At 46.4% G+C, this 24,988-nt stretch overlaps 2 protein-coding genes across 2 annotated transcripts in view; one reads left to right on the top strand and one right to left on the bottom strand.

The window, feature by feature from the left end:
* The window catches only part of LOC148145029 (uncharacterized), an 87,440-nt gene that overhangs the window by 48,451 nt on the left and 14,001 nt on the right, over positions 1-24,988 (top strand).
* The window catches only part of LOC148145028 (uncharacterized), a 58,048-nt gene continuing 34,015 nt past the window's right edge, over positions 956-24,988 (bottom strand). Inside the window, 2 exon segments of the mRNA XM_087975520.1 lie at positions 956-2,328; positions 2,330-3,617. Coding sequence (XP_087831646.1) covers positions 1,581-2,328; positions 2,330-3,219 — 1,638 coding nt within the window. The 5' untranslated portion in view covers positions 3,220-3,617 and the 3' untranslated portion in view covers positions 956-1,580.

Raw genomic sequence — 24,988 nt, 5'->3', positions numbered from 1 at the left:
CAGAGGGACTTGGATAAACTGCAGAATTGGGCTGAGAGGTGGCAAATGGAGTTCAATGCAGCTAAATGTGAGGTGATTCACTTTGGGATGAATAACAGGAAGGCAGTGATCTTGGAGTCCATGTGCATAGATCCCCGAAAGTTGCCACTCAGGTGGATAGTGCTGTTAAGAAGGCATACGGTGTGTTAGGTTTCATTGGGTGGAGGGATTGAGTTCCGGAACTGCAATATCACACTGGAACTATACAAAACGCTGGAGCAGCCACACTTGGAACATTGTGTATAGTTCTGGTCCCCATATTTCAGGAAGGATGTGGGAAGCATTGGAAAAGGTGCAGAGGACCAGGTTGTTGCCTGGTCGGGAGGGAGGGTGTTATGAGGAAAGGCTGATAGACTTGGGTCTGTTCTCATTGGAAATAAGGCGGCTAAGGGGGGATTTGATAGAGACATATAAGATGATCAGAGGATTAGATAGGGGAGACAGTGAAAGACTTTTTCCGAGGATAGTGACATCAGCTTCCCAAAGTGAATCACCTCACATTTAGCTGCATTGAACTCCATTTGCCACCTCTCAGTCCAATTCTGCAGTTTATCCAAGTCCCCCTGCAACCTGTACAAATTGAGGGGTGATAGATTTAAGACAGATGTCAGAGACAAGTTCTTTATGCAGAGAGTGGTAAGGGCGTGGAATGCCCTACCTGCGAAGGTAGTCAACTCAGCCACATTAGGAAGATTTAAACAATCCTTAGATAAGTGCATGGATGATTTTGCGATACTGTCGCGGAACGAACTGAGAATGGTTCACAGCTCGACGCAACATCGAGGGCCGAAGGGCCTGTTCTGCACTGTATTGTTCTATGTTCTAAACTTAGTGCAGGAGGCTGAACGAAATGAGCAGCTTTAAAACAAAAACCTCTTGGAGCTCAAAGCTTTCAATGAGAGTCTGAGCCCGGTGGTAAGTTCAGGTAACCTTTATTGCAACCCAACTTTGTTACAGCTTCAGTTCCCCCCAGCAAAGAGGCAGAGAAAAAGCAGTTGCTTTTTAAACAGCTCAAGGTCAAAGTACACACACCACACCTCCCCTCCCCGCCACCACACTTCCCCTCCTCACCACGCTCTCTTTACTATTGGCCAGCACCAAGTTGTCCCTTTGTAATCGGATCCTTGGAACAGCCGTAACCCGGGGGAAGTATTGCCTCACTCAGCAATTTCAACCCATACCCTGTGTCCAAGTCAGTTTCTCCCCGCTCATTTGCCAGGAAGGGGCAGTGTAGAGTCAACCAGACTGCTGTGGGTCTGGAGTCACGTGTAGGCCAGACCAGGTAAAGGGTGCAGCTGGAATGACTGAGTGAATCTTTTCCCACAATTGCGGTTCCCTTCCCTAACAAGGGAGAGAGATGGGGGCTTTCTCCACACCCCCTCCCCCAACCCCCTCCCTGAAACGGTCTCATCGTTAGATTCCGAACTCCACATTTCTGACCGAATACCAATTCTGCCATCTGTCGTGGCGGGATTCGAACCCGGGAGTCCCCGGAACCGGGTTGATAGTCCAATCGATAATGGCCCTTAGCCATCACTCCTTCAATCTCCCTGCGATGGCACGTGAACTCGCTGGTGCTTCCGCAGGTGGGAGGAGTAGGTGAAGCCCTTCCCGCACTGAGAGCAGGTGAATGGCCTCTCCCCGGTGTGGATCCGCTGGTGCCTCAGCAGGTTGGAGGCCTGGGTAAAGCCCTTCCCGCACTCAGGGCAGCTGAAAGGCCTCTCCCCCGAGTGGATCCGCTGGTGGGTCTGGAGGTTGAAGGAGTGAGTGAAGCCCTTCCCGCACTGAGAGCAGGTGAACGGCCTCTCCCCCGTGTGGACACGCTGGTGGGTCTGGAGGGTGGAGGAGCGGGTGAAGCCCTTCCCACACACAGGGCAGCTGAAGGGCCTCTCCCCCGTGTGGACACGCCAGTGGCTCCGCAGGGTGGAGGAGCAGGTGAAGCCCTTCCCGCACTGAGAGCAGGTGAACGGCCTCTCCCCAGTGTGGACACGCCGGTGGGTCTGGAGGGTGGAGGAGCAGATGAAGCCCTTCCCACACTCTGGGCAGCTGAAGGGCCTCTCCCCCGTGTGGACAAGCTGGTGGGTCAGCAGGGTGGAGACCTGGGTAAAGGCCTTCCTGCACACGGGGCAGCTGAAGGGCCTCTCTCCAGTGTGGACCCGCTGGTGGGTCTGGAGGTGGGAGGAGCAGGTGAAGCGCTTCCCGCACTCTGGGCAGCTGAAGGGCCTCTCCCCCGTGTGGATCCGCTGGTGGCTCTGCAGGTTGGAGGAGCAGGTGAAGCCCTTCCCACACAGAGCAGGTGAAGGGCCTCTCTCCGGTGTGGACACGCTGGTGGGTCAGCAGGGAGGAAGATGTGCTGAAGGCCTTCCCGCACTCGGGGCAGCTGAAGGGCCTCTCCCCTGTGTGGACCCGTTGGTGCTTCCGCAGTTTGGAGGAGGAGGTGAAGCCCTTCCCGCACTGAGGACAGGTGAACGGCCTCTCCCCGGTGTGGACACGCCGGTGGGTCAGCAGGATGGAGGATGTGCTGAAGGCCTTCCCGCACTCGGGGCAGCTGAAGGGCCTCTCCCCCGTGTGGATCCACTGGTGGCTCCGCAGGTTGGATGAGCAGGTGAAGCCCTTCCCGCACTGAGAGCAGGTGAACGGCCTCTCTCCCATGTGGACATGCTGGTGGGTCAGCAGGGAGGAAGATGTGCTGAAGGCTTTCCCGCAATCGGGGCAGCTGAAGGGCCTCTCCCCCGAGTGGATCCGCTGGTGGCTCCGCAGGTAGGAGGAGCAGGTGAAGCCCTTCCCACACTGAGAGCAGGTGAACGGCCTCTCCCCGGTGTGGATACGCTGGTGGGTCAGCAGGGAGGAAGATGTGCTGAAGGCCTTCCCGCACTCAGTGCAGCTGAAGGGCCTCTCCCTGGTGTGGATACGCTGGTGCTTCCGCAGTTTGGAGGAGGAGGTGAAGCCCTTCCCGCACTGAGAGCAGGTGAACGGCCTCTCCCCGGTGTGGACCCGCTGGTGGGCCAACAGGTGGGAGGAATATCTGAAGGCCTTCCCGCAGTCGGTGCAGGGGAATGGCCTCTCCACGGTGTGACTGCGCCGATGGGTCTCCAGGACAGACGGGACACGGAAGCCTTTCCCACTGTCGCCACACTTCCACGGTTCCTCCACAGGGCGGGATTCCTCAGGTTTCTCCATGGCCACAGCTTCAGCTGCACACAGACACGTGTAGAGCCCTCCCTGCCGTGAAATCCCCTTTCCAGGCGGTACAACTGTTTCAGGCTCCACGCACAGTGCACTGCAACAGTGGGGTCTCTCGTCCAGTCCCACTGATGCTGAAAACGTCCTCAAACAGGAACCAAAAAGCGTTGATCCCTCTCACAGAAATCACAGTCAAAAACCGTTGTGGTCCCGATGGATTGAGTGACTGTCAGACATTGACATCAAAGTGAGGACTGCAGACGCTGAAGAGTCAGTCGAAAAACGTGGCGCTGAAAAAGTACACCAGGTCAGGCACCATCCGAGGAGCAGGAGAGTCAATGTTTCGGGCATAAGCCCTTCATCTGTTGATTTTGAAACTTCAGTCTTCAAATACTCTGCAAAAAGAGATTACAAAAGTCATCACTATCAGTGCAGGGTAGAAATTCAGAACAAGCAATTCTACTTTCTGTGGAATATTCTTTTGTTGTTCCACAAAATTGAAAGCACCATCCCACTCTCTCTCCCCCTCTGTTCTCACTCCGCTCTAACTAATTCCCCTGAAGGTGCTGATTCAGGATCTTACAGGGGCAGAAAAAGCAAAAACATCAAGACTGACATCTCTCTGAATTTTGGATACCTCCACCTGAAAGTTAATATCTTTCACAACACTGGGATCCTGCTGAGAGTGAGCAGGTCTGATTTTGGGAAGCAAAACTAAAAAGTGTCAATTCAGGGTGAACCTGCAATGCAGCTTCTTGAGGAAGGACCAGACACAAAATGGTTAACGACCCCGAGAAGGTGGGAGCAAAATGAGACATCAAGGCATTAACACCAAAACACTTCAGTCAAACTATTCTGTTTCCCAGTCAGGGCAAAACATGCTCTGAAAGTCCAACCTTCACAACCACACTTCTGCTTTCACTGAAGACAATTAGAGTCACACAGCACAGAAACAGACCCTTTGGCCCAACCTGCCCAAGGTCACCCAAGGCTGGAATCGAACCTGGGACCCTGGTGCTGTGAGGCAGCAGTGCTAACCACTGAGCCACCGTGCCACCCTAGTCTAAGTCAAAAATGTATGAGGACCTTGCGGGATCTGATTGGTTGTTACTATGTGATCATGCTCAATGTCTGACTTTAAACAATGGACATAAGTTCTATCCAAACTCTAAAAGTCGGCGGATTATTTTGGCACTCGAGGAGTACTCATCGGTGGCCCAGAGGTTAGCACTGCTGCCTCACAGCACCAGGGTCCCAGGTTCGATTCCAGCCTTGGGGGGCTGGCTGTGTGGAGTTTGCACATTCTCCCCATGTCTGCGTGGGTTTCCTCCCACAATCCAAAGATGTGCAGATGTGGTGAATTGGCCATGCTAAACTGCCCATAATGTTAGGTGCATTAGTCAGAGGGAGATGGGTCTAGGTGGGCTACTCTTCAGAGGATCGGTGTGGACTGATTGGGCCAAAGGGCCTGTTTCCACATTGTTGGGAATCTAATCTAATCTAATCCTTCTGGGCTGATCATAGTCTACCATCCGGGCCATATCAAAGAATAAACTATTGCTTGTATGATTGACAAAGTCACTTCCAGGTGTGTTTATTGACCAATCCAAGAAATCCGAAGATCCAGACAGCAGTCCAGATCAGAACAACCAGATAGGAAATGGTTAATGTCCCCAGGATGTGGGGAGCAAAATAAGACACCAAGGCGTTAACACCAACACCAGGGAAAAACTGAACATACAGATGTGACAAACATTCGTAGCAAGCCAGAATCACAGATGTATAGCACAGAAACAGTCCCTTCAGTCCATGCTGACCAGATATCCTAAATCAATCTTGTCCCATTTGCAAGCACTTGGCCCATGTCCCTCTAAATGTTTCCCAACATATACCCATCCAGATACCTTTTAAAAGGTTGTAATTGTACCAGCAGCCACCTCTTCCTCTGGCAGCTCATTCTTTACACACACCACCCTCTGTGTATAGGAGTTGCCCCTTAGGTTTCTTTTAAATCTCACCCTAAACCTATGAGCAATCCCAGATCAAAGATCTTGTCTATTTACCCTCGCCAGCCCCCACATTATTTTATACAAGGTTGTAGGGTCACCCCTGTGAGATATAGTTAAAGCAGTGTTACTTCTGCAACCATAATTGCTTCTGCGAGGTAAATGAACTAACGCCAGTGTATAATTGTTTCAGCCAAGAGTGGAGTTAACAAGAATGAAAACTATGTGAAGGAAATATATAATTGCTTTAGTATTAGCTAAAATGTGCATACATGAAGTGTGCCTGCAAACAATGATGGATGTTACAGGCAAACAGATAAGGTGCTGTGAGGGGAGGGGGTGGAGGTTAAGCTAGACATGCTCGTACAAACAGTTATAAGCATCTGTTTCCTGCTTCTGCAAAAACAAAAAAAAACACAATCAAGGAGGTCAGAAGGCTCAGTGTCGGCGAAAAATGGGAGGAAATGTTGCTTTCGCCAACAAGGAAGCAGCTGGCAGTGAAAGAGGATATACGCTAACACTTTGTTCACGCACAAGGCCGGATAAGGCAAGAAATAGACAAGAGTAATGGGCGCCACCGCGAAAGAATGGAGAGACAAACCGATCTTTTGAGGATCAGCTTGGAACATCGGGAGGGGGTGGAGGAGGAATGTGAATGAGGGAAAGAAGCTGAATGTGCTGGAGCAAGGTGGTAGAAGAACAGAGGATATAAAACCGGCTTGAAGCTGCAATGAGGAATATTGCATGTGCTGTACTTGTACCTGTTGCAGTTACTGGTGGGAATCGGTTGCATTTTAAACATCAAAACAGGAGATATCCAACCCTCCCCCTTCCCAATCTCTATCCTTCAGTCCCTCCTCACCCGGGTAACTAAGACACATACCTGAGTTTCCGGAGGCTGCTCCCTCCCTGCATTCACTCCAGTTGCTACAAGTGACCAATTTCCCCTCCTCCCATCTCTGCCTCCCTCCCAGGATGAAGAGTCGGCCAGAGGGCGGGAGATTCACTTTGAAACTGACAGGGCCACTTCCGCCTTGTGACGTCACAAAGAAACTAGGGGCGGGTCGAGGAATAGTGACGGTTTAGGGGGCGGGGCATGGCTAACAGCGGGATGCCGCACTGCGCATGCGCTGCAGCACACGGGGAGGAGGACACACTTTCCAAAAACACCGCTCCCTTCAGAGAATCCCCACAGTGTGGAAGCAGGCCACCGACCCTCCCAAGGGTCACCCACCCACACCCATTCCCCTATCCCCATTGCTCTTCATTTATCCCTGAGTCATGCACCTTACCTGCATATTAAACCTAATTTAGCATGGGGAAAAACAATGACTGCAGATGCTGGAAACCGGATTTTGGATTAGTGGTGCTGGAAAAGCACAGCAGTTCAGGCAGCATCCGAGGAGCAGCAAAATCTACATTTCGGGCAAAAGCCCTTCATCAGGAATAAAGCAGAGCCAATCCACCCTAACCTGCACATCCCTGGGCACTATGGGTAATTTAGCACAGCCAATCCAATCTAACCTGCACATCCCTGGGCACTATGGGTAATTTAGCACAGCCAATCCAATCTAACCTGCACATCCCTGGGCACTATGGGTAATTTAGCATGGCCAATCCACCCTAACCTGCACATCCCTGGGCACGATGGGTAATTTAGCATGGCCAATCCACCCTCACCTGCACATCCCTGGGCACTATGGGTAATTTAGCACAGCCAATCCACCCTCACCTGCACATCCCTGGGCACTATGGGTAATTTAGCACAGCCAATCCACCCTCACCTGCACATCCCTGGGCACTATGGGTAATTTAGCATAGCCAATCCACCCTAATTCAACATGGCCAATCCACTTTTGATTAGAGTGGTGGTGGAAAAGCTCAGCAATTCAGGCAGCATCCGAGGAGCAGGAAAATCTTTGTTTCGGGCAAAAGCCCTTCATGAGGAATAGAGGCAGAGTGCCTGCAGGGCTCAGATCCGAACTCTGCTGGTTTAAAGGTGGTCCGGAGTCTGTGTAGGATGAGTTGGTTACAGAGGCAGGCACCAAGGAAACAAACGTGGCTGTGGTAGCGAGTCTGTTTGAGGACATGGTCAAAGAGCCTCAGGGCAGAGGAAACGTGTTGGGAGTTGCAGTGGGAGAGGGATTCCTTGAGATTCTTGTAGAGAGAGGAGGAAAACTTCTTCAAGGCAGGCATCCTTGCAAGAGGATTCACTGTAGGGTTAAAATCAACTAGGTAAAAACAAGGACTGCAGATACTAGAAACCAGATTCTAGAATCACACAACTCCAGGTTGGAGTCCAACAGGCTTCTTTGGAAGCAGCAACTTTTGGAGTGCTGCCTCTTCATCAGGTGGTTGTGGAGGATAAGATCCTAAGACACAATTTAGAGCAAAACAGTCCAGTGTCCTGCCACTGAAATGGTATATTGAACAAACCTGGATTGTTCAGTCTTCCACCTTTTCAAATAGGTTACAGGTCTCATTACAATGTAAATCACAGAACATCTTGTTGTCACCTTCTCAAGATAACAAGGTTTTATAGCAAAAGCTCAAACCATGATTAAATGGCGGAGTGGACTCGATGGGCTGAATGGCCTTACTTCTGCTCCGATGTCTTATGGTCTTATCTCAGCTCAGACAATGCATTAAAGGTGTGAGGTCAGAGTCTGCCTGTATCCCAATCTTGAGTCAGACTGGTTCTGTTTCAAGTCGAATTTACAAACTATTACATGTATTGACTGCCTGCAGAGTTTTCCTTTAAAAAATGCACATAGAATGTATCTGCAAATATACATCTCTCCCCCCCCCACACACACACACACACAGACACAAACACACACGCACAAGTTTGTTGGGTGAATTTGTACTTGCAGAATTATGTCTTACTTTGCTCAAAAACTGCATGAATCCATGTAAGATTCTGTAAGTCAGTGGCACAGACAGTCTCACACAGGGGAGCTCACACCTTCAATACATTATCTGGGCTGACGCGACACCAATTGGTAAAGTTCACTTGAGGATTTAACTATTTCAAAAGGTTTTGCGATTTACATTTGAAAGAACTGAAACTATCATGGACATTCGAACAGATGAGAGACTTAAAATAATATATCCGGGTCTTTTTTAATATATAATTTCAGTTACATCACACTATAAACTGTTGTAATAAATTCTGTCTTACAATCTTATATTCCACAATCCCCTGATGAAGGAGCTGCACTCCGAAAGTTAGTGCTTCCAATTAAACTTGTTGGACAGAATTTCTCAAGTAGGGCACCATAAGAATCCTGGGAGACTGCTATTTCCTGTTTACTTCATAATGAACAAACATTAAGCACGATCACCTATTTATTTCTCATTTTGTTTCATTTTTCTTGTTTAATTCCCTGCGATGATGTGGGAGAATTATTAGATTTGGGTCAGCCATTTGGTCACATATTAAAGCCTGGAAACCATTTTGAATCTCAGCTTAGTGCCTGCTTGTTCAAGTTTGTGTTTCCCAGGCTCAGCGGAGACGGTTGGCCTTGCAGCTGTGCTGCTTCCTAATAAACAAATTCTTTCCTGACATGGGGCTTTATTTCCATCCCCCACAGTTGGCGAGTCAGGCAGGAGATACCCTGGTCCTGCCAGGTCACCGGTCGATATCCTTTGAGAGATGAAATATAGAGGGTGATTGCTGCTTTTGTTGTGTCCAAAATAAAGAGGAAAGCTGGCCAGGGACAAAAGTGCTGTTCGAAATGTTGATACAATTCTCCCTACTCAGCCACAAGATACCAGTGAGAGAACTCAACAGGGTCCTAGCGTCTGGACGTAATACTGCTGAAAGTTAGTAATAATGAATTTGCTTACCCCAGGGTTACGAGAGGTGAAACCCTATTTGAATGAATTTGGCATACAGGACACATTGGGCAACTATTAAAGACTCTGTTGTATTTCCCTGGGTTATGGACTCATGCAGAGACACAAACAACTTGTATTGAAAAGTGTTCGATTTGCAAATGGAACAAAGGAGAGGTATATAGAGTTTGCCCACTTGGTTAAGCAGCAATGTGTCACAGCCAGGATTTGTGAGGCTCAACTCCCTAACTTGGGCTGCTCTGGAATGGGAGTGCCTCATTAGCCTTGGAAGGAAGGAAGGAATAAAGAAAAGCTGACAAACTGAGATATGAAGCAAGTTAGAAAATGTTACAGAGAGACACACAGGCAGACGTTTGCAGGAAAGTTAACACTTCATAATCTGGTTTCAATGCACATTAGCCTGGGTATGGTACTGATATCACAGGGGTCTCAAAAAGGGTACTCCCTCAATACTCAAACCAAAACATGGGTGCCCCCTGCTGGACTGGTTTGTGTTCATTCTTTGCTGCTGCATATTTCAGTTGATGATGTACATTATTGTTAACACTCACAAACCTGGTGGCACCCAGATTTTCGGAAAGCAGCTAGGAAAAGATCTGAAGCATGTTTAATTTGTAAACAAACAAGGTGCATACTCGAAGAGGGATGCCCTGTGTTTGTTAACCACCTCCTTGCTTGGTCGGCCTTTTTAAATTGTCTACAACTTGCTTGTATAGAATCACCTCGCTTACATTGTTATGAATATTGTCTAATAAGAGTAGATGTATTTAGTAGCTGAATCAAAACCATCCCAATGACTGAAACAGCTGACACTGGATTGTTGGACAAGTGGGAAATATTTGCAGTTAACCAAAGCACTTCAAAGTTTACAGTCACGGGTACGTCAAGCTGAAGAATTAGGACCGGGGCATATTGGAGCCTGCTTCCTCGGGCAGAGAGTTCTGCAGATACACTACTCTCTGGGAAAAGCAGCAGCCCTCACTTCCTCCTCCTCATCTCTGTCCTAAACCTACTCCCCCAAAGCTTGGGGCCTAGTCTCAGCCACCAGAAGTGACTGGATAGGGTAGGGCTTCATCCTCTCAGTGCAATGAATTCCCACTTTCCACCAAAATCCCGGATGTACTCACTTAGTTGCTTGCTGTCTCACAAATGAAAGATTTCATTGTAACTTCTTCCGGTCCCAGGAAGGGCAAAGCATCTTTGAAAGCTGCTCTGAAAGCCCTGTCTTCACAACCACACTTCTGCTTTCACCGAAGACAGTTGGAGTCATACATGGAAATGTGTTGCTGGAGAAGCGCAGCAGGTCAGGCAGCATCTAGGGAACAGGAGAATCGACGTTTCGGGCATTAGCCCTTCTTCAGTTGGAGTCATACACCACACAAACAGATCCTTCAGCCCAACTCGTCTATGCCAACCATATATCCAGAATCAATCTATTCCATTTGCCAGTATGTGGCCCATATTCCTCAAAACCCTTCCTATTCATGTACCCATCCAGATGCAGAGGGATGTGGGCCAAATGCTAGCAAATGGGACAAGATTAATTTTGGATATCTGGTCGGCATGGACGAGTTGTACCAAATGGGCTGTTCCCGTGCTGTATGACTCTAATCTTCTTTGGTGAAAGCAGAGGTGTGATTGTGAAGGCTGAAGTTTAAGAGCAGCTTTCAGAGATGTTTTGCCCTTAATGGGAGCAGAAGTTACAATGAAATCTTGCATTTGTGAGACAGCAACTGAGTGAGTAAGTTAAGTCCATCCGGGATTTTGATGGAAGGTGGGAATTTGTTGCACTGTGGGGATGAAGCCCTACCCTATCGAGTCATTTCTGTTGCTGGATGAGACCAGGCCTCAAGATTAGGAGAAGCAGATTTAGGACCGAGATGAGGAGGAACTGCTTTTCCCAGAGAGTAGTGAATCTATGGAATTCTCTGCCCATGGAAGCAGTAGAGGCATTTTAACTAAGAGAGACCTTTGAGGGCAGATTCATAGCTCCTTGAAAGTTGAATCACAGGTCGATAGAATAGTGAAGATGACATTTGGTATGCTTTCTTTTATTGGTCAGAGTATTGAGTACAGGAGTCAAGAGGTCATGTTGTGACTGGACAGGACATTGGTTAGGCCACTGTTGGAATATTGCGTGCAATTCTGGTCTCCTTCATATCGGAAAGATGTTATGAAACTTGAAAGGGTTCAGAAATGATGTACAAGGATGTTGCCAGGGTTGGAGGATCTGAGCTACAGGGAGAGACTGAATAGGCTGGGACTGTTTTCCCTGGAGCGTCAGAGGCTGAAGGGTGACCGTACTGAGGTTTATAAAATCATAAGGGGCATGGATAGGATAAATAGACAAAATCTTTTCCCTGGGGTGGGCAGTCCAGAACTAGAGGGCATAGGTTTAGGGTGAGAAGGGAAAGATGTGAGAAGGGAAAGATATGAGAAGGGGCAACTTTTTCACACAGAGGCTGGTGTGTGTATGGAATGACCTGCCAGAGGAAGTTGTGGAGACTGGTGCAATTGCAACATTTAAGAGGCATTCGGATGGGTATATGAATAGGAAGGGTTTGGACAGATATTGTTTGGGTGCTGGCAGGTGGGACAAGATTGGGTTGGGATATCTGGTCGGCATGGGACGGGTTGGACCAAAGGGTCTGTTTCCATGCTGTACATCGCTAGGACTCTAAACTCAATACACAGTTGAATGGGTATTTGCAATGGTAGGGGAATGAAGGGTAGTTGGGACAATGCAGGGAGGAGGAGCTGAGTTGATGGATAGATCAGCCATGATTTTAATGAATGGTGGAGCAGGCTGGATAGGCCAAATGGCCGACTCCTGCTTCTATTACTGTGAAACTATAACCCTGCATTTCCCATGGCTAACCCACCTAACCTACACGTCCCTGGACATTCTGGGCAATTTAGCATGGCCAATCCAAATCAAGGCCAGTCAGCAGTATAGTGATGTGGAAAATGAACATCAGAGTGATAGAAAGGGACAAGGGGAGTAAATGTACCAGCAATCAAAACTGGATTTTAAAGGTCACAAAAATTGAAACTAAAAACAGTGTGTCTGAATGTGTGCTGCATTGTAACAAAAGTGAATGAGTTGACTGCACACATTGAAGAGAATAATTATGATCCGAGACTCCTTACAGAGACATGGCTTCAGGATGGCAAGGATTGGATCCTGAATATCAAGGGGATAGTCAGATGGGAAGCTAGGTAAAGGTAGAGGGTTGGCACTGCTAATCAAAGCACTGATCACAGGGTAGTCTGGTGTCACCTCGGATTTCAGGTCCTGATTTCTCTGTCCTCTGTTGACCTCCCTGTTCCCGATTACCCCTTCTGGAACAATAAAACATTCAGTAATCATGCCCCAACCCACAATCTCCCAGCCTGTCAACCATCCGGGCACAGAGTGTAGTCATAACAGGGAATTAAACAAGAAAAATGAAACAAAATTAGAAATAAATAGGTGCTTATGCTTAATGTTTGTTCATTCAGAAGTAAACCAGAAATAGGGCTCTCCCAGGATTCTCATGGTGCCCTACTTGGGGAATTTTGTCTCCCTTCCATCTAACTATTAGCACCCAGCTATGATTTACAACAATATTTACAACAGAAGTAAGGCACCTGTTCTCAAATAGGCAGAGATATACTGATGTAGATTTTTGTTTCTCTTTCATGCAAACACACGCATACGTCCATGGTGGTGAATTTGTATGTGCATTTTCGGGGGGATTGGCTATGCCAAATTACCCATAGAGCCCAGGCACGTGCAGGTTAGGGTGGATTGGCCATGCTGAATTATTTAGTGCCCAGGGATGTGCAGGTTAGACGGGATAAATATAGAGCAACAGGTGTAGGGGAATGGGTGTGGGTGGGTTAACCTTCAGAGGGTCAGTATGGAGTCTTTAGGCCCAGTGGCCTGCTTCCACACTGAGGGTTCTCTGAAGGGAAGGGGTTTTGCAAACTGTGACTCGCCTCTTGATATGTTGATGTCACAGCAGGGAAGTGGCCCTGTCCGTGAGTGAATCTCACTCTGTCTGGGCAACTCTTCATCCTGGGAGGGAGACAGAGATGGGGGGAGGGGAAATCTATTCACTTGTAGCAACTGGAGTGAATGCAGGGAGGGAGGAGACTCCACAAACTCAGGTATGTGTCTTAGTTACCCGGGTGAGGAGGGACAGAGGGATCGAGGTTGGGAAGGCGGGAGGAGTAGATAGCTTTTCTGTTTTGATGTTTAAAATGCACCCGATTCCCACCAGTAACTGCAACAGGTACAAGTACAGCACATGCAATATTCCTCATTGCAGCTTCAAGCCGGTTTTGCATCCTCTGTTCTTCCTCCACCTTGCTCCAGCACATTCAGCTTCTTTCCCTCATTCCCATTTCCCCCCGCCCTGATGTTCCAAGCTGACCCGCAAAAGATCCGTTTGTCCCTCCATTCTTTCCCGGTTGTCTTTTGTGGGTTTTGAAAACTTTCCCAGTCCTCTGAGGATTGGAGTTGGGAGGTTACGTTGTGCACTCTCCAGGACATTTGTTTGGCTACTTTTGGAGTATTGTGTGCAGTTCTGGTCTCTCTGCTAGAGGAAGGATGTTGTGAAACCTGAAAGGATTCAGATAAGATTGACAAGGATGTTGTCAGGGTTTGAGCTGAACAGGGTGGAGCTGTTTTCTGTTGAGTTTTCAAAGGCTGAGGGTGACCCTACAACCGTTTATAAAATCATGAGAGGCATGGATAGGGGAAATAGAAAAGGTCTTTTCCCTGGATGGGTCATAGGTTCAGGGTGAGGGTGAGATTTAAGAGGAACCTAAGGGGCAACTCCTATATTCAGAGGGTGCTGTATGTAAGGAATGAGCTGCCAGAGGAAATGGTGATGGCTGGTACAATTACAGCACTTAAAAGGCATCTGGATGGGTATCTGAATAGGAAGGGTTTAGAGGACATAGGCCAAATGCTGACAAATGGGACTGGATTAATTTAGAATACCTGGTTGTGACTGATGAGTTGGACCAAAGGGTCTGTTTCTGTGCTGTACATCTCTATGATTCTGGCTTTCCACTAACATTTGCCACGTCAATAGGTCCACTTTCTCTCTAATGTCGGTGTTAATGGCTTGACATCTCATTTTGCTCCCACCTTCCTGGGGACGTTAACCATTTCGTGTCTGGTTCTTCCTCAAGAAGCTGCATTCCCGATTCACCCTGAATTATCACATTTTATTTGCTTCCCAAAATCAGACCTGCTCACTCTCAGCGGTATCCCAGTGTTGTGAAAGATATTAACTTTCAGGTGGAATTATCCAAAATGCAGAGAGATGTCAGTCTTGATGTTTTTGCTTTTTCTGCCCCTGTAAAATTTACAATTTCTAACGATACTAGCTCCTCATTCACTGCTCCATCTGATACACGACATTGGAAACTCAGTACAGGAGGCTGCAAAAAATGAGCAGCTTGAAAACAAAAACCTCTTGGAGCTCAAAACTTTCAATGAGAGCCTGAGTCTTGCAGTAAGTAAGTTCAGGTAATCTTTATTGTGACCCAACTTTGTTACAGCTTCAGATTCCACCCCCGCACCCCCCTCACCAAAAAGACGTAGAAAAAGTTGCTGTTTTTTTAAATAAGCGCTCACACGGCCACCCCCCTCCACCTCTCTTCCTCTACTATTGGTCAGCACCGAGTTGTCCCTTTGTAATTGGTTCCTTGCTTCAGCCGTAACCGAAAGGAAATACTGCCTCACTCACCAATTTCAACCCATACCTTGATTCCAAGTAAGTTTCTCTCCACCTGGTGCCTCCGCAGGTGGGAGGAGCAGGTGAAGCCTTTCCAGCACTCGGGGCAGCTGAAGGGCCTTTCCTCTGTGTGGACCCGCTGGTGGGTCAGCAAGTTGGAGGCCTGGGTAAATCTCTTCCCATACTCAGGACAGCTGAAGGGCCTCTGCCCCGTGTGGACCACTGGTGGGTCAGGAGGTGGGAGGCCCGGACAAAGGCCTTCCTGCACTCGGGGCAGCTGAAGGGCCTTTGCCCAGTGTGGAGCCGCTGGTGCCTGAGCAGGTTCGAGGAATTCCTGAAGTCTTCTCAAACTCGGGGCAGTTGGGAAGAGTGTCAATTCAGGGTGAACCTGCAATGCAGCTTCTTGAAGACCCAGACACAAAATGGTTAACGTCCCCGGGAAGCGGGGGAGCAAAGTGAGACATCAAGGTATTAACATAGACACCAGAGAGAAACTGAACGTAAAGATGTGGCAAATGTTTGTGGAAAGCAAGAGTCACAGATATACAGCATAGAAACAGACACTTGGATCAAACTCTTTGGTGCTGACCAGATATCCGAAATTAATCTAGTCCCATTTGCCAGCACTTGGCCCATATCCCTCTGAGCCCTGCTCCGGATGGCGGCCGTCTGGTCCACAGAGCACCTGCGCAGTTTGCAAAACATCTTCCCTTCCGAGAAGCTCCATCGTGTGGAAGCAGGCCACTCGGCCTAGGGAGTCCACACCGACCCTCCAAAGGGTAACCCACCCACACCCATTCCCCAACCGCTCTGCATTTAACCCTTACTAATGCACCTAACCTGCACATTCTATGGCTAATCCACCCTAACCTAGACAGATGCCAGCCAGACATCCTAAATTAACGTAGTTCCATTTGCCAGCATTTGGCCCATATCCCTCTAAACCCTTGCTATTCATATAGGCAGATGCCTTTTATATTGTCATTATGCCAGCCTCCACGACTTCCTCTGGCAGCAGGTTCCATACATCCACCACCCTCTGCGTGAAAAAGTTTCTACTCACTTCCCATTTCACCATTCCGATGTTCTTCTAGTTCTGGACTCCCTGATCCTGGGGAAAAGACCTTGCACTGATCCATGCCCCTTATATATTTTTATAAGGTCACCCCTCAACCTCTGATGCTCCAGGGAAAATATCCCTGGCCTATCAGCCTCTCCCTGAACATCAAAACGTTCCAACTTTGCCAACAAGCCTTATAAAAGTTTTCCCACCCCTTTCAAAGTTTCACAACATCTTTCCTATTGCAGGGAGACCAGAACTGAATGCAGTATTCCAAAAGTGGCCTAACCACATGTCCTGCACAACAGCAACAGGACTTCCCAAATCCTGTACTCAATGCTCTGACCAATAAAGGAAAACATACCAAGGTCTCTTTGTTCTGCAACACTCCCCTTAACTGTGTAAGTCTTGCCTGGATTGCTTGACCAAAATGCAAACCTCACATTTCTCTAAATTAAACTCCACCTGCCACTCTTTGGCCGATCAGCCCATCCGATCAGTTCTGATTTATCGCTTTTTCCTCCCTTATTCCAGAGAAGCTGAAAATCTCCATCCCACACACTCTCCCTCCATTCTCAGTTTGCTGAACCTAATCCCTGCTGTACCTCATCCTGAAGGGTCTGGTTCATGTTGATTAACAGGCCTACACTCACCAGGGGGGGGGGGGGGGGGGGGGGAATCTAATTGAAACATACATAATACTGAACGACATGGACATTTGAAAGATGTTTCAATTGGTAAGAGAGACTAGGACCAGAGGACCTTTTAGAATGGAGAAAAGAAAAAACTTCAGCCAGAGAATGGTGAATCTATGGAATTCCTTGACACAGAAGCTGTGGAGGCCAGGTCACTGAGGATATTTAAAACTAAAATAGATAGGTTCTTGAGTATCAAGGGGATCGAGAGGTATTGGGAGAAAGCAGGTGAATGGGGTTGACAAACTGATCAGCCACAATTGAATGGTATGAGCAGACCTGATGTGGTGAATGGCCAAATGTCTGCTCCTGTCTTATAGTCCCTTACTGTCCTGGACATAGTGAGAGAGTTGGGAGCAGGAGTAGGTCAGTTGGTCTTTCGAGCCTACACCAGCTTTGAACAGATCATAACTAGATATTAATCTACCTACATCTAGGTGGATAGGCTGGGATGTTTTCAGTGGAACACAGGAGGTTGAGATGCAACATTATAGAGAATTATAAAACCATAGATGAGGTGAATGGCAGGTGTCGTTTCAAGATTAGGAGCAAATTTTTAAGGTGCGAGGAGAAAGATTTTAAGATAGATATGAGGAGCACCTTTTTCCTTTGAGAGAGTGGTTTGTGTGTGGAATGAATGTCCAGAGGAAATGGTGGATGCAGGTACAGTAACAACGTTTATAAGATGTTTGGATAAGGACATGAATAGGAAAGGTTCGGAGGGATATGGGCCAAACACAGGCAGGTGGAACGAGTTTAGTTTGTGAACATAGTCAGCACGGACTAGTTGGGCTGAAGGGTCTGTTTCTGTGCTGCCTGACTCTGTAACTGTTCTATACTGGTCTTGAAACCATTTTCTTGCCTTCCCCCAGAAACATCCACCTCTTTGTTGTTCAAAAATCAGAGGAGTTCAGCCTTGAATATATTTAATGACACCCCACCCCACCCCCGAACAGCAGGAAGGCATCCCCACTTCTGAACTCAATTCCTCTTGCTAATATAACACTTGCCTTGCTGATTGCTTGCTGCACCTGTCTCACAACAGGCAGTGACTGGTGTAGGAGGACGCTGAGGCCCCTTTGTACATCCACACGGCATTCCCGATGAAGGGCTCGGGCCCGAAACGTCGAACTCCTGCTGCTTGGAAGCTGCCACACATTTTGACTCTGATCTTCAACACCTGCAGTCCTCACTTTCCCCACATCCCAATATATCACCATTTAAACAATGCACTTCCTTTCTGCTGTTTTCTCCCCCCACAGCAAAGGCTATAACTTCACACTGTGGGACTGTTTTTGCCAATTGAGACACTGATCTGGATCAACATTTCCTGAGTCTGCTCCTCCCTGGATTCACTGTCTTTACATTCAGTTGCTGCGAGTCAACAACCGAAGCCCACAATGAAATAAAGAAATGGAAAAGAGAGTGCGGTACTCACAATGTTAAACAGAGGAAGGAAGTTGTAGTCTGGAGTGAAGCTCAATCTTCTTTCAGAGAGAGAGGTGCAGCAGCTTCAGAAGCTCATGGAACAACTTCCGCATTCAGACAATAGTGGATGTTCTCATTGGCAGGAGGACTACTCTACTTCCGGTCCTCCAAGGCTCCCCATTAGCTTCTAAAGAAGGTCGCGCCCCGTTGCAGCAGACAGCTCGGAGCATGCGCCGTTCTTGCTGACACCGAGGAGCATGCGCTGTACACTCTGTGGCAATGCTGCGATTACTGACAAATTCAAGTGTCCAAATGCCAATAGGAGAAAAAGAAACGGTAGAGTCAATATTTATTTATTTAGGACTCGACATAACCAAACATGCTCCTCACTGTTTTTGCTACTCACCTTACCGACACCCCTCATGATTTTACAAATCTCAATAAGGTCACCCCTCAACCTCCTCCACTCCAGTGAATAAAGTCTCAGCCTCTCCTTATAACTCAAACCCTTCAGTCCTAACAACATCCTGGTACATCTTTACCGAACCTTCTCTAATAGTATTCTTCCTATAACAGGGCGACCAGAACTGTACTCAGTGTTCTAAAAGTGGCCTCACCAACATCCTGTATAATTTCAAAATGATGTCCCAACTCCAAGATTCAACTGTGTGGGCGGCACGGTGGCACAGTGGTTAGCACTGCTGCCTCACAGCGCCAGAGACCCGGGTTCAATTCCCACCTCAGGCGACTGACTGTGTTGAGATTGCACGTTCTCCCCGTGTCTGCGTTGGTTTCCTCCGGGTGCTCCGGTTTCCTCCCACAGTCCAAAGATGTGCAGGTCAGGTGAATTGGCCATGCTAAATTGCCCGTAGTGTTAGGTAAGGGGTAAATGTAGGGGAATGGGTGGGTTGCACTTCGGCGGGGCGGTGTGGACTTGTTGGGCCGAAGGGCCTATTTCCACATTGTGAGTAATCTAATGAAGGTGTGAACAATGAAGGCAAGTGGGCTAATCAACTCTTAACAACTCTGTCTACCAGTGATGCAACTTTCAAAGAACTATGTACCTGAACCACACCATGTCTCTCTTCTACAACAGCACCCAGGGCCCCGCCAGTAACTGCTACAAGTCCGTCCCCTTTTTATTAAAGCAAAGTGCAATTCCTCACTTTTATCTATACTCTCTCGTGTACACGCTCTCTCTCGGACACAGACACACACCACCCAACACACACACAGGCCTATACTCCATCACACTCATACATTACCAGTTTTTGTTTTAAAGCTGCTCATTTCTGAGGGAAATCCAAGATGGTGGCAACTAGCAAGTCTGAGTCGACAGTGCTCCTCCCAAGATTTGGGTAAAGTGGGTCACCCACCCCCATCACACTCACCAAATCATTGATAATAGTTGTTTAATTTAATTAGTTGTTTAATATTAAACTTAAACAATCTAATCTTTAGTTAAAATGACTAAAGGGAAGGGAGCCCGCAGCTCACAACAAGCAGGACCCCCTCCCCCACTCTCTCCAGCTGCAGCAGAGGCGTCCACAGCCGCCCCGGGGGACTTACCTACAGGGGCAAGCCTTGTGGAGATGATCTCCAAGATGGACGCGAAGATCGGCGCGTTTAGCGAGGATTCCCGAAGTCGATGGGACTCACTCTCGGCCACACTGCAAAAGCACGACCAAGACATGAAAGAAATCGAGCGCCGAGTTGGAGGGGCAGAGCTGAAGGTCGTCAAAAAAATATTTGTTTGCTGGGCCTACCCGAACGGGAAGAAGAAGGCCAGCTTACAGTATTCCTGGAGCAGTGGCTGCCACAGCTTTTAAATCTGGAAGCTGGATCAGGCCAGGCAAGGGTGGAAAAGACCCCCAAGCTATGATCTATAAAGGATCCAAGATCATGTTATTCCAGGACTTTTCCCCGGCTCTGGTTCGAAAGAGGAAGGCATTCGACGAGGCGAAGAAGCGTTTAAGGGACTTAAATATTCAGTACTCCTTACGCTACCCAGCGACGTTACACTTTAACCATGAACAATCCGTATATAACTTTGGATCGCCAGAAAAGGCTAAGGAATTCTTAGACTCTCTTAGATAAACTGTAAGGCATAATGGATGTTGGTTTGCCTTTCACCCCACTTTGTTTTGTATCCCCCCTTTTTTTTCCTCTGACTTTACTTTACTGTTTAATATTATCATGCGGGGTAGGGAGAGGGATTTGATTTTCTCCCCCCTCCCCCCTTGGGGTTGTTTTCTTTTATTATTTTATGTATATATGAGGGGTGTGTGTGTGTGTGTATGTGTATATGTATATATAAAAAAGCTGGGGTATATATTAAAAAAAAAGCTGGGGGGTTTGGTTGGTGTTGGTGGGGAGAGGTGGCTACCTTATTCAAATTTACCTCTGTCTCTAGGAGCGAGGTTGCTTTCCCTTGTTATTTTGTATTATATTTAATTATTATTTGTTGATGTGGTAATTTTATAGTTATATATTTATATATGGTATTAACATTACCAAATATATCCAGGTGTTGGTGTGGGTGGGGTAGGGTGCTCACTGTTAACTCTACCTTTGTATTATATTTGAATTCTCATTTTATTGAGGAGCGTCTGGGTCAAGGGTGGGGCATTGATTGGGAGAGGATATGATGGACTTTTGGCGAGGAAGTGACACCCTCTGGGAACAAGGGGAAAATCTCCACTTAGATACGTTTTTTTTTAGAAATGGTTTTTTATTGTATTGTTGTGGGCGTATTAGAGAGGCGTTATTTTTGTAAATTTTATATGCTCTACGCTCGGGATGTTCTGGATAGGGTTCCCCCTCCCGAGGGATCTCGGATTGGCCCAGATGATTATGGTTGATCAGTCGGTTAAGTGGTGCACTTGGAATGTCAAGGAGAGTAATTCGCCAGTCAAAAGGAAGAAAATATTATCAAATCTTCAGAAGGAAAGAGTTGATATAGCTCTCCTACAGGAGACACACCTGTCGGATAAAGAACACTTGAAATTACAACAGGGTGGATTTGATCAGGCCTTTTTTTCTTCTTTTAGCTCAAAAAGCAGGGGAGTTGTTATTCTTGTCCGAAAGAATTTCCCTTTCAAAATCCTAAAGCAGATAAAAGACGAAGCTGGACGATATATTTTGATTAAAGCCCTCATAAATGGAGAGGAATATGGGATTTTAAATTTGTACTGCCCTCCGGCACACCCCTTTAAATTTATAACGAAGCCTTTTCAAAATTGATGGCTTTTGGTGCCCGTCATATAATTATAGGGGGAGCCTTTAATTGTATTATGGATCCGGAAATAGATAGGATTCCCAAGAGTACTGGCGGAGTATCTCCCAGATCTAGACAACTGATGGATCCGAACAAAGAATTAGGATTAGTAGATGTATGCAGATGTCTTCATCCACAGGGCAGAGATTTTTCTTTTTACTCCAATCCACATAAATGTCATACCAGAATTGATATGTTTTTCGCCCCCTCGATTTTTAAAAATTCCATATCATCCTGTAAAATAGGTAGTATAGCAATTTCCGATCACGCTGCTGTATATATGGAAACTAAGGCGAGGAACAATGGGACATCCCCTCGGCATTGGCGTATGGACCCCTTCCTAATGAAAGATAGTAAATTTGTAAAGTACTTCTCTCAAGAATTTAAAACTTTTTTAGAAATTAATTCAGGTACAGCTCGCAACCCATCAATGATGTGGGAGACCATCAAAGCTTACACGCGAGGTTTGATCATCTCCTATTCAGCGACCCAGAAGAAATTGAAGGGAGAACAACAGCGTCTGCTTGAAGCTCGCTTAAAAGCAGCTGAAACAGCATACACTGATAGACCTTCTATTATTAAATTGCAAAGGATTTTGGCTCTTAGGACAGCTCTAAACACTACGCTTACTCAAACGGCTAAGAGGGAAATATTATTTGCAAAACAAAGGTTATATGAATATGGCGACAAACCGGGTGGATACTTAGCATTTCTTGCAAAGGAAAAAAAAGGCCCCTCAGACTATTACGTCTATCAAGGAAAGTACGGGTATTTTAACTCATGATCATAAAAAGATTAATGCGACCTTTAGAGAATTTTATTCTGAGTTATATAAATCGCAGGATTATGAAGATAGGATGAGGAGGATGCAGTCATGTTTTAAAAATTTGACCTTTCCAGGCCTAACTCCGGAACAAGTATCGGTCCTAAATGCTCCTCTTACAGTCCAAGAAATACTTGGTGCAATTAGGCAAATTCAGAGTGGTAAGGCACCGGGCCCAGATGGTTTTCAAGCTGAATTCTATAAAGAATTTACAGAAATATTGGCTGGTCCACTTATGGACATGTATAACTATGCATATAATCAGGGCTGTCTCCCGCCTTCGCTGAAAGAGGCAAATATCTCTCTTATCCTTAAAAAAGGAAAGGATCCAGAAGATTGCACATCATATAGACCATTATCCTTGCTAAATGTAGATTTTAAAATCCTTTCTAAAACGTTAGCACTGAGACTATAAAGGGTACTGCCACATATTACAAAGGAGGATCAGACGGGGGTTTATTAAGGGCCATAGATCATCCAATAATATTAGAAGGGTTTTGAATATGATTCAAGCCTGTCATCAGGGAAAGATACCAGGAGTAGTGGTTTCATTAGACGCGGAAAAGGCATTTGATAGGGTTGAATGGTCATATTTGTTTTACACATTGGAAAGGTTTGGCGTTGGTCAGGTGTTTACCAAATGGGTCTCAACATTGTATAGTGATCCCAAAGCAGTTGTGGTTACCAATGGATTAGGTTCGGATAGCTTCAGTGTGGGTAGGGGCTGCCGTCAGGGATGTCCCCTCGCGCCATTGTTATTTACACTAATAATTGAATCACTAGCAGAAGCTATACGAGCTGATCCTAATATAACGGCCCCAAGGATTGGTACAGGTAAACATAAAATTACCCTTTATGCAGATGATGTTCTTCTGTTCCTCAGTAATCCTCTGATGTCCGTACCTCGCCTAATCCAAGTTATTAATACATTTAGCGCATTCTCAGGCTACAAAATTAATTTTTCAAAATCGGAGGCTATGCCAATGGGTGGCCTTGCTATGACACCCCACTTAGTGGACGGATCCCTTTTTCCCTTCCCTTGGTCCCTGGAGGGCTTCTTATATTTAGGCATTTTTATTACTCCAGTATTTGGTCAGTTGTATAAGGCTAATTTTGTGCATTTACTGGAAGGGATAAGGCAGGACCTCCAGCGATGGGGAGTCCTTCCAATTTCCTGGTTGGGTAGAATAGCATTAATCAAAATGAATGTCCTGCCCCGTCTCCTATATCCTATGAGAATGCTTCCGGTGATGCTGCCGAGGACGGCTCTATGTAAATTATATGGCTGGCTGGAATCATAGACGGCCCCTCATTAAGCTGAAGAAGCTACAGCTTCCACAGACAAGGGGAGGATTGGACTTCCCAGACTTTAGGAAATATCAGTTAAGTTCTCTATTAAGTTACATAGCTGATTGATTGTGGATCAGACAAGACCCAATCTGGTTGGACATCGAGGCCTCTCAAGTAAAATACCCACTTATTAACCTTTTATTTTCAGACAAGAGGAAAATCGTTACAGATCACTGTAAAAACCCTATAACACTAAACACAATTAAGGCTTGGAATATAATGCGGCAAAATGAGGGCAACTCACATAAAACATCCCCCTATGCACCGATAGTGGGAGCATGGGGATTCCAACCAGGGTTGACAGATGCCACTTTTAAACTCTGGAGATCCAGGGGTATCTCATGTTTAGGGGATCTATTTAAAGATGGGGTCCTGATGTCTTTTGAACAGCTGCGTCAGAAATTTGGATTACCTAATGGAGACCTCTTTCGATACTTTCAAATTCGAGATTATATACAGAAGAAGACTACGTTATTAGATAGTCTTTATAAATCAGATAGAGAATGTAGTGTCCTTCAACCAGTGGGGGTATCTTCCGCCAGTACTATTTATCATTTACTACATGATGAAGTATCGGGAGATATGGATAATCTGCTTAAAACATGGGATCAGGATTTGGGACTAGAAATCTCTATAGAAACATGGAATGATATTTGGGAAAATGCTAGAAGAATTATTATTTGTAACAGAAACCAGGCTATCCAGCTGAAGATACTTCATAGGGCCCATATAGCACCGGTTCGACTGGCAAAATTTAAGGCAAGAGCATCTCCAATGTGTCCTAAATGCAAAATAGAGGTGGGCACTCTTACACATTGCCTATGGACCTGTCATAAGATCCGTAGATATTGGACTAAAGTAGCAAGTACCCTGACAGAAATTTTAGGAATGGAAATTAAAGTGGACCCTGTATCTCTCCTTTTGGGCTTTTCGAACTTTCCCTCCCTGGACATGTACGGGAAGAGACTATTTTCTATTCTTTCTTTCTGTGCAAGGAAAAACTGGGTGGCTGAGGGCCCCCCTGGACGTTCAAATTGACACAGATTAATTATGGAATGTATTCCCCTTGACTTCCTCACAAATATAGTGCAGCGAAAGACCGAATTATTTTATAAAATATGGCAGCCCTTCTTGAGTTACATAAATACAGATATTTCGGCTATCCTAACAAGGGCTTTTATTTAATTGAGATTACAAACCTGGCTGGGCCGGGGCCCCTCGGGAGAGGAATCCCGCACGAATACGGGTTTTATTACATCTGATGTTAACACATTCCGAGCATGTAAGAGACTTAAATATACAATCTGGTTAGTTGTAGGTTAGATTAGTAGACAGTTGAGTTTTGTTTTTTTCTGTTTCGGGTTTTTTATCTTTTCTTTCTTGTTAAACTTTGGCTATTGTATATCAATGTTTATATCTGAGAGTTTTGTTTATTTTTGTAAACTTGTAAAAATGTTAAATTTCTAATAAAAATATCGATATAAAAAAAGCTGCTCATTTCTTTCCGCCTCCTGCACTAAGTTTAGAACATAGAACA

Source organism: Chiloscyllium plagiosum, unplaced genomic scaffold (assembly GCF_037043375.1).
Source record: "Chiloscyllium plagiosum isolate Xiang-an unplaced genomic scaffold, Cpla_swu_hap1 HiC_scaffold_27, whole genome shotgun sequence".
Lineage (NCBI taxonomy): Eukaryota > Metazoa > Chordata > Chondrichthyes > Orectolobiformes > Hemiscylliidae > Chiloscyllium > Chiloscyllium plagiosum.
Note: the sequence above shows the minus strand (reverse complement) of the source record. Positions and strands in the feature narration are given on the sequence as shown.